Source organism: Cyrtonyx montezumae, unplaced genomic scaffold (genome assembly GCF_038088225.1).
Source record: "Cyrtonyx montezumae isolate F1298 unplaced genomic scaffold, pur_monq_1.0 scaffold_22, whole genome shotgun sequence".
NCBI classification, from domain to species: domain Eukaryota; kingdom Metazoa; phylum Chordata; class Aves; order Galliformes; family Odontophoridae; genus Cyrtonyx; species Cyrtonyx montezumae.
In genome coordinates, this window is record NW_027071959.1 from 3,236,793 (window position 1) to 3,249,387 (window position 12,595).

At 56.1% G+C, this 12,595-nt stretch overlaps 1 protein-coding gene across 1 annotated transcript in view; it reads left to right on the forward strand.

Moving 5' to 3' along the window:
* The first annotated feature begins 2,228 nt into the window (after positions 1-2,228).
* Positions 2,229-12,595, forward strand: part of SORL1 (sortilin related receptor 1) — a 36,167-nt gene continuing 25,800 nt past the window's right edge. Inside the window, exons 1-8 of the mRNA XM_065738480.1 lie at positions 2,229-2,435; positions 8,462-8,578; positions 8,654-8,779; positions 9,459-9,620; positions 10,233-10,300; positions 10,911-11,091; positions 12,137-12,238; positions 12,376-12,545. Of these exons, the coding sequence (XP_065594552.1) occupies positions 2,229-2,435; positions 8,462-8,578; positions 8,654-8,779; positions 9,459-9,620; positions 10,233-10,300; positions 10,911-11,091; positions 12,137-12,238; positions 12,376-12,545 (1,133 nt within the window). The remainder of the gene's footprint in view (positions 2,436-8,461; positions 8,579-8,653; positions 8,780-9,458; positions 9,621-10,232; positions 10,301-10,910; positions 11,092-12,136; positions 12,239-12,375; positions 12,546-12,595) is intronic.

The following is a 12,595-nucleotide window of genomic DNA, read 5'->3' on the forward strand; positions in this document are numbered from 1 at the left end:
TGCCCTGTATGCCCATCTCCCATAGAACCGCATCGCTCCTAGGGGAGCCTGGGGGTCCTGACGGGTGAAAAACTTCACGTGAGCCCACGCAGCTCAGAAAGCAAATGGCATCCTGGGCTCCATCGGCAGAGGGGTGGCCACCAGGGACAGGGAAGGGATTGTCCCTCTCTACTCTGCTCTTGTGAGCCTATAAACAAGAGGGGAGCCAACTCTTTGCCAGGGTAGACAACAGCAGGACGAGAGGAAATAGTTTTCAGTTGATGAAGGGAAGATGTCGGTTGGATGTCGGCGGGATGTTCTTTACTACGAGAGCGGTGATGCCGCGCTGCTGTGGATGCCCGGTCCCTGGAGGTGTCGTTCTGCGGTCCCGTGACTCTGAGTGCCCGCACGCCGCCGGCCGCTAGGGGGCGCTGCTGCCCCGGCCCGCGCCCAGCACCGCGCGGCGGCGCGCACAGCCCGCGGGGCCGCGCACGCTGTGCAGCCCATGCTCGTAGGTCGGTACAGCCCTCTGGGCGTGAACGCTACGCCGCAGAGCTTTCTTGCTTCTCACGCGGGGTGCTGTGCCACGGCCGCAGGACACGGCGTGCACGTTGCTGGCTGAGGGTGGAACCAGTGGGAACTGCAACCAGCCACCCTCGTGCAGAGCGGTGTGGGTCTGGTTAGGTTCTCCAGCGCAGCTCCTTCCTGGGAGATGAACCTTCTGCTCCCTTCAGCACAGCACTGCCTTCCTCCTGCAGTGCTGGATGGGGAGACTCTCGTACATTGGGACTGGAAAAGGCCGATCTGCACAGAAAACAGCTCCTCTGCATGTGACAACGCATTCTCCTTGTCCAGCAGTCGGCTCTTACTTGGGGCTATGCACAGATGAATTGCAACAGCAGCCCTCTCCAGGAGCAGCCCTGGGGCTCAGACTGGACAGTGGGCACCCACACAAAGCACAAACCATCACCAGTTCCTCATTTCTCACCAGTTCCCATTCTACTCTGAATCAGTTTCTTCTTTTTCTGGGGACTGGGGCAGCACTTTGGAGAAGGGATGCTGCGGAGTGCTGGGTCCCTGCTGGTCCCATGTGCAGACAGCAGCTACATGGATCCGTGCACAAACATCTCCTATCAACTCTACCCTCACCCCAGTGACCTGTGGTCCTCCAGGGGGACATTACCCCGAGTCGAGACAGCTAAGAGCTTTATTAGGAGGGCTCCTAATTGTATTGGCTCCATAATTGAAACATGCTAACTAGGTTTCTAGGCAAAAGGTACCTCTGGGAACACTGGGCAATGTTTCAGCTATTACAGCCAGCAAAATGCAGGGGAGCAGGAGTGCCTGGGGAAGGGGGGGGGGCTGCCCCATTCCTCCCATCTTAGGTTCCCTATGCACAAAGTGAGGCCACTTCAATAACACCCCCAGTGCTGGCATGGAGTGGAGTCACCCATGGCAGTGAGCAGTGGGTCACACGCCGAGCTGCCCCCCATTTCTCTCATCCACTGCAAGCACAGCCCCCAGTGCTGAGAGCTGAGCCCCCAGCACACGGGTGGCCTGTGCCATCCCCATGCCACCATACATCACCTCTGCAGGCAGCTGGGTTATGGGGTTGGCAGGCACAGTGATGCACAAACACACACACACACACAGTGTGCACACTTTGGCTTTGGCTGAAAAGCCTTTTTTTTAACGTTTATCTTTCGCTGTTGATTTTTCGGTTGTGTACTTGGCTTATTTTCACTGTTGATTTTAGGCTGTGTACTTTGCAATGCTCATTTCTATTACCAGTGCAGACAGCCTCCTCTCGACCTGCTCTTTCTTACCGCTGCTTTTTCTTTTTACCGCCGACCTCCCGTAACTTCAGACTGCCAACTGAACGACCACGTACCTCATTTTCCGTCTATTTTTCACATCGGTTTTTTTTTGTTTTTCTTTTTTTATCGCCGATTTCTGAGCGCTGAGTTTCTCACAGCCCCCACCGAAGCATTTCCCTTCGCTCCTTTCCAACCTCTCCTTTTTCCTCGCGTCGGACATCCTCACCACGAAGCATTTCCATTACTCCTTACCCCGCAGGCCCGGTTACCCCCAGGATGATGCGGGGGGGGTAGGAGGGGGGCAGATGGGGGGGCCACATCTCTTTGGGGGCGGGTGCGGGGCGGTGCGGCGGATCCCATTGCACATTCTGACCGGTCGGCGGCGCGGCTCCATCGGTCCCGCACGGCTCGGCCCGGCCCCGCACCACGAACATGGCGACGCGGAGCAGCGGCGGGGCGAGGGGTACCGGGCTGCCCCCGCACCGCCTCCCGCTGCTGCTGCTGCTGCTGCTGCTGTCGGGGGGGGAGGCGGGGAGCGGCCCCGCGTTGCTGAGCATCCCTCCAGGAGGACCCCAAGAAGCCCCGCGGAGCCGCCGCGCCGCGCAGCGCCCGCCGGAGCCCATCCAGGTGTACGGACAGGTGAGCCGCGGCCGCGACCACCCCCCTCTTCCCCTCTTTCCCAACTCCCCCCCCCCCACTCCCCTTCCGCATCATTTCTAATGTATTTATTTTTAATTCATTAAACCAACCGCACGGCAGAGCGGTGCGTTACATCACCCATGCAACGCTAACCCCCCCCTCCCCCCCCCACGCACACACTGCCTGTGTTCCCCCCCCCCCCCCTCCACGATGTGCATTATCAGGGTGAATGCTGCGCTCCGTGATGACCCCCTCCCCCATTCCTTCCCCCCCCCCCCCCCCCTCCCCGAGCTCTCCGCGGGCTCCCGCACTGCCCGACTTGCCCTATTCCAGACGGAGCTGAGCGGGAGATGCTGAGCGCGGTGACATCTATCCCCGCACCTCCCCCTGCCATCGCGACCCAGCCGTGCCACCGTGCTGGCAGGGCACACTCATGGGGCTGAGCTTGGGGACACGGCCAGGTTGTCCCCAGGGGATTGGGACCCCGGGGCTGGGAGCTGCAGCTGGCGTCTGTCTCCTGCTAGATGTGCTCAAATGGGACGTTTCCACCCTGAAACTGGGCTGAACTGGGACTTTAGCACAAGATCGTGGTCTTGTGAGGTGCTGAGCCTGCTCTGCGAGGAAGGCTTCTCCCTGGCTGCGTGTCTGGCTGCTTGGCCTTTGCTTGTTGACATGAGGTGCTGGCTGACCACAGGAAGGCTTACAGATGCTGTTTCTGTGAGCATCCCTGCTCAGGCTCTGTCCTTCAGCAAGTTTTGCTGCCGGGACCAGCATCCCCCTGCTCCCTTTGCCTCACTTTGGGGGGGGGATGTCAGATCAGGACACACTGCCCGTGTGCCTGCCCTGGGAGGCTGCAGCTTGCCATTGCCTGCCCACTATTCTTGTGTTTTGGAGAAAAACTGGAGAAAAAACACTGTCACCTCATGAGACCCTGCTCGCTCAGGCTGCCCCTGTCCCACTGTGTACCCCGAGGGCTGTTACCCCTTCTTTGGAAGGGAAAACTTTCCATCTTATCCTTTATCTGTTCCCAGTAATTTCCCCCTTCCTCTGTACTTTGAGGACATACGTGGGGCATTTTCCCTTCAGCCCTCCACGGCTGTCACCCAGACCACCCTGTCAGGTCAGGATGGAGAGCAGCCCCCATAGCCTGGATGTGGGATGCAGGGAAGGCCGCAGTGACACCCAGAGCAGGACAGGGACAGTTATACTTACACTTGGCCCCTGCTGAGCCTTTTCTCATTGCCTGAAGCTTTTGGAAGGGATTTGCTTGGAGCAATGTCAGTATGACACACAGTGGTTGCAGACTTTAATGCAAAAATTGGCCCTTCTGCTGCCCGGGTACCAGACCTCACCAGGACTTCATTAACCCTTCTGAACCATACAGTGCTTTACATCGTGGTGTCTGTTATGAAAGGAACAAGCACCATAACCCCTGTTATGGTTTACGAGCACAAAGGAAAACAAAACCACATGCCACACCGCTCACTTCCAGTCACAAGCATCGCGTGGTCCCCATCCTCCCCTGTCTCTGTTGCTCCCCTGATGCCGGTGGGATTAGCAGTTGGTAGCAGAGAGACATCAGCAAGGTGATGGAGCTTGGAGAGAGCCACTGGGAGCACCACAGGGGACCCTTCTCTGGGGCACGTGCTGCTCCCCGTGCTTGGCAGTGCACTCAGCCATATGCTGCAGGTTGGCTCGCCCTGCCCCGGTGTAACCTTGTGGCACTGCTCGTGCAGAGCTGCCCATCACTGCTGTGACACAGCCAAGGGACTGTGACGGGGCAACACATCGTGACAGCCAGAACTGGAGCTCGGGGTGAGCTCCAAAGCCACTGCGGCTTCTCTCTGTGGCACAGCTTGGCAAATTCAGCAACGGGCTCTGGACACAGGATGGGTCATTTCTGCAGTGCTACCGATGGGAAGCATCGCCTGGGCAGCACCTCAGCGCTCCCCCGGTCCCTGAGAGCATCCAAAGCACAGCACACTGCTTGCCCTACTGCTTCCTTACAGCCACGGAGGCTCATCCACATCCCTCTCTCTGGTTTTTCCATCATATCTCCCCCAACCATCCCTCAAATCCCATCCCCTCCTGGGGAAGTGCCAGCCAAGAACCACTCAGCCTGTGGATAGTACAAGAGGAGGGGCACATGAAGCTGCTGCTCCTGCTGCCCACCTGTGTGCCGGGTCGAGGTGGCACTGGCTATCTCATGGGTACTGGTGTGGAAGCAGCAGACAGTGATGAGTGGAACTGGGCAGGAGGTGAGCTCATCTGCTGGCCCTGCAAGGTGCTGGCCCTGCAAGGTGGGGTGGGCTAGGGACAGCATTTGCAGCCATCACCGCCTGCCTCAACATCCCTGTCCCTCCCAGGAGCATAGAGTCAAACTGCCTCCAAACTACCTTCACTCTCAGGTCCCTGCTTGCTGGTGACAACCTCTCCTGCCTTAGAGGACCTCCAGGTTCCATCATTTACCTCTGCACTGCAGGAGGACCACATGACCTTCCATCAGCCCACCCCGAGGACCTCCCCAGCTGTTAGTGCTCAGGCAGCCAAGCACTCCCGCATCCTGCGTGGATGACCACCAGCTCCTCCTCTGTGATGTTACTCAGTGACCTTCATCTTTATGACAGCTTTGCAAAGCCCAGCAGAGAAGAATTCATCTCCTGTTAAAATCACTGCACCGAGATGACTTTGTGCAGGAGACATTCCCATCCCTGTTGCACTAAAGCTCTCACAAATGACCAAGAAAGCAACACACTCCCTAGGAGAGCTGCCTCCTCCCCTGCCAGAGCAGCCTGCACGGTGCTGTTGGGCAGAAAGGTTCTTGGGTCCATTGGTCACTGCTTTGAGTGCCCCTGTAAGGTGCCAGCATGCAGCCTGAACATCCCCAGGCACAGGGTGCAGGAGCACTCATGAGGCCATGAGCATCCTCCAACCCACACCGTGCTGCAGAACATTTCTGCTCCCCGGAACAGAGAAATGCACATCGTGGGGTCAATGCCATCCAGGTCTGTGACCAAAGAAATCAATCACAGCCCATCAGATGTGAACCATAATTAATTGTGGCCTACATTGCCAGTGCCCTGGGTGCTGGCAGCACATCCCAGTATGGGTCCCCAGGCTCTGAGCCCTGTACTTCTTCCCTTCCTTGCTCATTCTTGGGGACAAACAATGCTCCTGACCCAACCCCCAGTTTCCCCTTCTATACTTTTGCTTTCCTTTAGACACAATGGCAAAAGGAGAGCTCTGTTGGTGGTAGCACAGAGCAAACATCTCTGCGAGCAGATGATTTCGATATTAACACAATTAACAGGGGCCTGGCGCTCGCTGAGACGAGTCACTCGTGTTTCATATGGGTGATTTCAGGCCCTGGCATTTTCAGCCCGAGCCACAGGCAGCGCCGTGGCAGGCACAGGAGGTGGCTTAAAATACCACGCGGGGATGGAACAGATGCTCTGTGCTGAGCAGAAGGTGCTGGAACGGAGCGGCCGTGGGAGTGCACGGGGAGCGATGTGTGCCACCAACACAACTGTTGCAATGTCACCGACGCAATGTGTTGTAACCCCCCCCAACCGCACCCCGTGATGCCATGACCCCCCTGTGCCTGATGCAGCCCCCAGGACCAGAGGAATGGCGAGTGCTGACCCTACTACTAGAAAGCCTTGTGCTTCCCATGTGGCACCTCTGCCCACTTTGTGTTAACAGCTTTATCCCCATCCTCATTCCCCAGCGAGCTGGGGCAGAATATTTTGCTCTTTCCTTTACTGCACTCATGTGCTTAGAGCCTTTGGCATTGCTCTTCCTCTACCACAATGGGGTGGGGGCTCAGGAAGCACAGTGGCTTGCCACCTCAAAGCCACAGAGGCTCATGCCTCACCAGCACGCTCACTTATCCTTGTAATAGCCTATTAATTATTCAGGAACAATCTCAGAACCGCGTTTGTTGTTAAGCATCCCATTTTCTGTTGCATAACAAGGACAGGGAGAATGAGCCGCGATCCCCACGCATCTCTTTGCCATGTGCAGCCCCAGTGTGGTGCTGGCACCGAAGTGCTTCATTATCAATAGCCCTTCCCTAGGTCGAGTCTGAGTCCTACAGCACTCATTCACAGCAGGGCAAACCCTTCGATGCACACTGTGCTCTGAGGTCTGCTCTGGGGCAATGCCACGCACTGCCAGCACAGCCCATGTCCCCCATCCACCCCTGCACAGAGCTCACACAGATGTCCTTCATGCCTGCTCTGGTGTGATGTCAGCTCCAGGGTCTCCTTCTTGCCCTGAACCGGGGGCTTCAGTTGCAGAGAGATGCTGTTAATAGAAAGAAAATATGAATGTGAGCAACACTAGTGCATTAACTACGTTAACTAGAGATACAAGCAGCCTCCCCTACATCTTGGCTTCATTTCTCCCCTCCTGGACTTCATTTGGCACCTTACATATTAGGAGGACAAATTAGAGTTTCATGCATATTTTATAGATCCATAATCTCTTGGCAGAAAGCAAAACACAGTCCCATTAAGAAGATCTTCTAAGTGCTGTTTCCATTGGGCACCAGCCATTGCCTGCTCGTGGGTCCAGGCAGCTCCTGAAGAAGGATTCTCCATCAGAAGAAACTGATTAATGATGGTTTTCCCTAATGAGCTGCCCCAGCTCAGGTGGCTCCATGCAGTACCAGGGCTCAGCTGCTGCCCACACTTTGGCTCTGCCCACACAGCCCTGGTCCCCTGCTCAAGGACAGTGCTCTGTCTGTGGTTTGGTCTCTTTGCTCACGGGGAGGAATGCTTTAGAGGTCATTTGGCTGAGTTTAAAGTAGGGCACGGGTCAGAGCCTCCTCTCTTTTTGTTTCTCTAGCTAACCTAGCATCAGATTTCTTGCAGAACAACTTGCAAAGTGCTACTGAAAATGTCATGGAGGCATCAACCTGGAGTAAACACATGGGGAGGAGATAAGCTGACCCAGGTGGGGGCTTTGCAGCTCAGCTTGCTGCTGCCATACACTTGAAAGAGTAGCACTAAACAGCTAGTGCACATGGAAGAGTCAGATCTGATGGAAAAGGGAAAAAGGGGACGCTGGGGTGGGGACACAGAGCTGCATCACCCCTCCCTGCCCCCCTGCATCCCCAAGGTCTCTCTGCCCCCATCACTGGGATGCAGCCACCTGCAACCCTACGTCTGTGCTCTGAGCCCCAGCCAGGGGGACACAGCCCTGGGAGCTGCTCACTGCTCCCCCTGTTTGCTTTTTTCCCTTTGCACAAACCCATTACGTAAGAGGGATTTGGGGACTTCTGTTTCACTTGCATCTCTTGGAAAAAAGCCATCATTTTTTCCACGCGTTTCTTTGCCCATCGCTGTGTGTGTGTGTGTGTGTGGAGGTGGGGGTGTAGAGCTGCTGGGTACCAGCCCTAAGCAGGGCTTAGCCCTGTATTTCTGCAGCTCCCTACGGACGCTGTGCTTTGCAGAGCTGCACCTCCAGCCCCACCGCAGCGATGCTGCGATAGCTTCCCCATAGAAACCGGCCCTGCTCGGCTGCTGCCAGGTACAGCACGAGCACAGGCAGCAGCAGGTTTGCTTGCATCTGTTTTGGATACCTGTGTGTCCTTCTGGGCACTGAGATCACTGTAGGAAGGTGACCCTGTTTGCGTTGGCCCTTTGCCTGCCCAGCCCAGGTTTGTATCGCTTCTCCTTCCTCGGTTTTAGTTTTGGTCCTTGTCGTCTCACAAATCCTCTTTCTCTGAGGAAGAATAAAAGGAGCTCTGACCCCTTTGGGCTCGTGGGTTGCACCAGTGTGCTCCTTCACCACCTCCTCCCTGGGGCAGCTCTCTCAGTGCTTTAACCACTTGGCAGCTCGCAGCGAGCACTCAAATCCAAGCAGTGGTCCATGCCCTGGAGCCCTAACCCTGACCCCACAGGGTCCTGTTGCCCTGGGACTGTTTCAATCCTGCTTGGTTTTGAATGCCTTATCCCATTGCATGCATCCCCTAGGAGGAGGGGACCCCATGCTTTGGCTCACGGTGCCCATTCCCTTTGCAGGTCAGCCTCAATGACTCCCACAACCAGATGGTCGTTCACTGGGCAGGAGAGAAGAGCAACGTGATTGTGGCCTTGGCCAGAGACAGCCTGTCCCTGCTGGGCCCCAAAAACAGCGATGTAAGTGCCGTGAGCTGCCTGTCCCCTGCCTGGCAGCCTGCAGCCATGCTCCTGTAACTGGGTCTCTTGCTGCAGGTCTACATCTCTTATGACTATGGAAAGAGTTTTAAAAAGATATCGGAGCGGTTCAGCTTTGGGGATGGGAACAGCAGTGCGGTGGCCATCGCTCAGTTCTACCACAGCCCGGCCAACAACCAGCGGGTGAGCGGGGGCGAGGGGGGGCACGGTGCCCTGCGGTGCCCCTCAGGGTGTAAGGGCCTGGGGGAGTGGGATGTGGGGGGGCTGCACCCACAGCAGCTTGTGCTGACAGAGTTAGGGGCTCATAGAATCATCAAGGTTGGAAAAGACGTCTCGGATCCCCAAGCTCAACCTGTGCCAACCATGCCCCCTAACCATGTCCCCAAGTGCCACAGTTGTCCAACAGTGACCCCACCACCTCCCTGGGCAGCTTGTGCCAGTGCCCAAACACTCTCTGGGAGTAGAAATTGCTCCTAATTGCCAACCTGGACCTCCCCTGGCACAGCTTAAGGTCATTAGCTTTCATCCTCCTGTGGCACATGATTAAATTTACCTGCACCAAAGCCACCTTTCTTCCAGCCAAAGCTCTCCTGCAGTGGGTTGAGCCATCCTGGCCCTGCAGCTCTCCAACCCCATGGATATTCCCGTCTCCAAAGCTGGGCTGGGGGAAATGGGGCATGGACACGCTGACCCACATTGCTGAGTCATGCCAAAACCCCACTCTGCACACAGCAGATGAGAGAGGGAACAAGATCCTCTTTTTAAGAGTTCTCCCTCTCAGATGCTCCCCAGGACTTGTTGCTCTCGTGGGGAACTTGAGCCCTGCTCTGATTTCCTTCCTTCTTGGTCCTTCTCTGCTCAGTATATCTTTGTGGATGCCTTTGTCCCCTACCTCTGGATCACCACTGACTTCTGCAAGAGCATCCAGGGCTTCTCGATCCCCTTCAGAGCTGCAGATCTCCTTCTGCACAGCAGGAACCCCAACCTCGTCCTGGGCTTCGACAGATCCCACCCCAACAAGCAGGTGAGCATAGCTGCCAAGGCACAAGGGCCCTGGTTTTATCCCAGCCATTCCCAAATCCCCAGCAGGGAGAAGAAACTGTGTCAGGAATGCCCTCTGCAGTGCTTAGTGCAGGCATGCAGTTTGCCCTTGTGAATCCATAGAGGGGCTGAGGTGCCTGCAGGCTGGCATGTTTATTGCTGCTGCTGTTGATGTTGAAATAGGAGATACCATCTCTGCTCAGGGACTTTGCCCTCCTCCCACCCGCAGCTGGGCAGTGGCAGAGCACTCCTGTGTCTGTGACATGCTCCAGGAGGGAGAGGCTTTGCCCGCAGATTTACCCCGGCTATCACACACCACGTGCACTTTAGAGCAAGGTATTTTTATTTCTGAGTTCCTGTACTACCAGGCAGCTCTACAAAGTGGTACAGACGGGCAGAGACTTGAGGGCAGTGTTTTTTCCTGCTTGGGTGGTTCTCACCTGGGTGGGGAAGTCAGGGACGTGGTGCAGCTTTGAGGTGGATGTGCCACGTCTTCCTCTTGCTGCCAGAGCCTTGTTGTCTTGAAGGTTGCCCTCCCTTGGGTTGCACACGGTGGGGTCCAGGCCCACCTCTCACCTTTCTCATTGCATTGCAGCTCTGGAAATCAGACGATTTTGGCCAGACATGGATAATGATACAGGAGCATGTGAAGTCTTTTTCCTGGTATGTGCTGTAACCTTGTGTTCCATGCTGCTCCCTCCCTCCCTCCTGGCTTTGTGTCCCCCTGCACCATGGTGTTCCCAGCCTCATTCCTGGGCTGAGTGTGTTGGCCACTCGCTTTCTTCCTTCTTGGCCACCAGAGCTGCCCTGACACTCAGCTGTTACTGACATTCAAGGCCCTCCTGTTCTTATCCTCACCATCTTGGCCGTTTCACCACGTGCCCTGGAGGTTTTCAGCTTATCTCCTCAGGGCCACACAAGAAGGGACATCCCCTGACAAACAGGGCTTGCCACATCTCCAGCCCCATCCTTCCTGGCCTTACTATGACACAAATAGGATACGTGGGGCCCCTGATAACATCAGGAGGTGAACACTCCCATGCAAACATCATTACAACTGCATTCCCCACATTGTGACCAGTCCTCCTTCCCCTCTTGGAGTTCCTGAGCCTTCTCCTCCCCCTTTCTGGGCTGTGCACCCAGGGCTGCTCCCACTTTCTCCACACCCTGCATGCCAAGCACATCTCTTCAAAGAGCTTCGGCTCCTTGGTGCCTTCTGCATTGCTCTGTGAGTGCAACGATGATAAAAACCTTTTCATTCTCTGTTGTCCAGGGGTGTGGAGCCCTATGATAAGCCGAACACAGTGTACATCGAGCGGCACGAGCCCTCCGGAGCCTCCACTGTCGTTCGCAGCACAGATTTCTTCCAAACCCGAGAAAATAAAGAAGTGATCCTGGAGGATGTTGAAGACTTCCAGCTCAGGGACAAATACCTGTTTGCCACCAAGGCCGTGGTGAGTTCCCACAGCCTTCAGCTCACCACGCTGACCCTGTGCTGCTGCAGATGGAGCAGTGCTGGCCGTGCTGTGGCTGCCCTGCACGTCAGCAGGGTGGGCAGAAGTAGGTCAGGCTGCAGAGCACCAGGGCTGGAAATGGATGGGATGGATGTGGAGGCAGGAGGGGGGACGGGGCTGGGTGAATGGAGGCTGCTTGTCGGCAGGGATTAGCTCAAGCACGAGCTGGGACCAGGCAGCCTTACGTGCTGCAGCATGGCTTATCTGTACTCTTGCTGAAGGCGAGTCCTTTACTGATGACCAGAGATGCCGTGCTAGAACCCAAGGAGCAATTTCCAGTTTGGAAGATGCAAGCATCGCTTTCCCCTTGCTGCTGCCACTGAGCCTTTTCCAGCGAGCACGTTGCCCTTTGCAGGTGGCTCTTACACACTCTCACCATTCATCCCCAGCAACATCACCCCCATCTGAAGAGCATTTCTCAGAAATCTCTCTTGCAATTTCCAGGGTGCATTGCCCTCTGTGGTTAGCAGATGTTATCTGTGCATGCTGCTGAGGCTTGGTGAGACATGGGGACAAGTTGGTGTCCCTGCAAGAATGGCAGCCCATCCTGCACAGCCCTTGGGGAGCAGAGGGGTGCAGGGACCTCCTGACTGCTGCTCCCCTCCCTGGGAGCTTTGGTTGCTTGGTGATGCGGAGCCTGGGAAAATCAGGCCACTTATTTTTGGAGCCAAAATCTGGGTTTGGGTGCTTACCGTTGGCAACCTGCTCAAAACACATTGCCCCCAGCTTTTGCTTTTTTGGCTCAGCGCTGGTGTCTTTTCCTCCGTACAACTCATTCAAAATAGGAATGCGGGGACAGGCTGTTCTGCTCCAAACCGGTCTCTGTGCCTCCACCTGAGCTGCCAGAACAGGCAGCAGGAGGCAAGCTCATGCTCGCTGCCTTCAGGAGTGCCATCCCAGTCCCCCCAGTGTGGGTTCAGGCTCAGGGATGAGGGTGGTTCTGGGGACTGGAGCCACTCCTGACGTTTCCCTCCTCTTCCCACAGCGCCTGCTGGGCAGCTTGCAGCCATCATCAGTTCAGCTCTGGGTTTCCTTCAACCGCAAGCCGATGCGGGTGGCCCAGTTCGTTACCAAGCATCCAATTAAGGTAAGCAGTGAATGACCTCCCTGCTGCAGGGTGGAGAATTATCTGTCTATGAGGAAATGCTACACTGACCTGTATGCAAACCCTGCTCCTACGCCTGCATGCATACAGCCTGCACACTGCTCCTCTGCTTCCTGCAGGAGTACTACATTGCTGATGCATCGGAGGACCAGGTGTTCGTGTGCGTCAGCCACGATGACAACCGTACCAACCTCTACATCTCGGAAGCAGAAGGCCTGAAGTTCTCTCTGTCTTTAGAAAATGTGCTCTACTACAGCCCAGGAGGAGCGGGCAGTGACACCCTGGTCAGGTAGTGTGCTCCAAAATGCCTTAGGTTGGAAGGGAGCGCAGAGATCATCT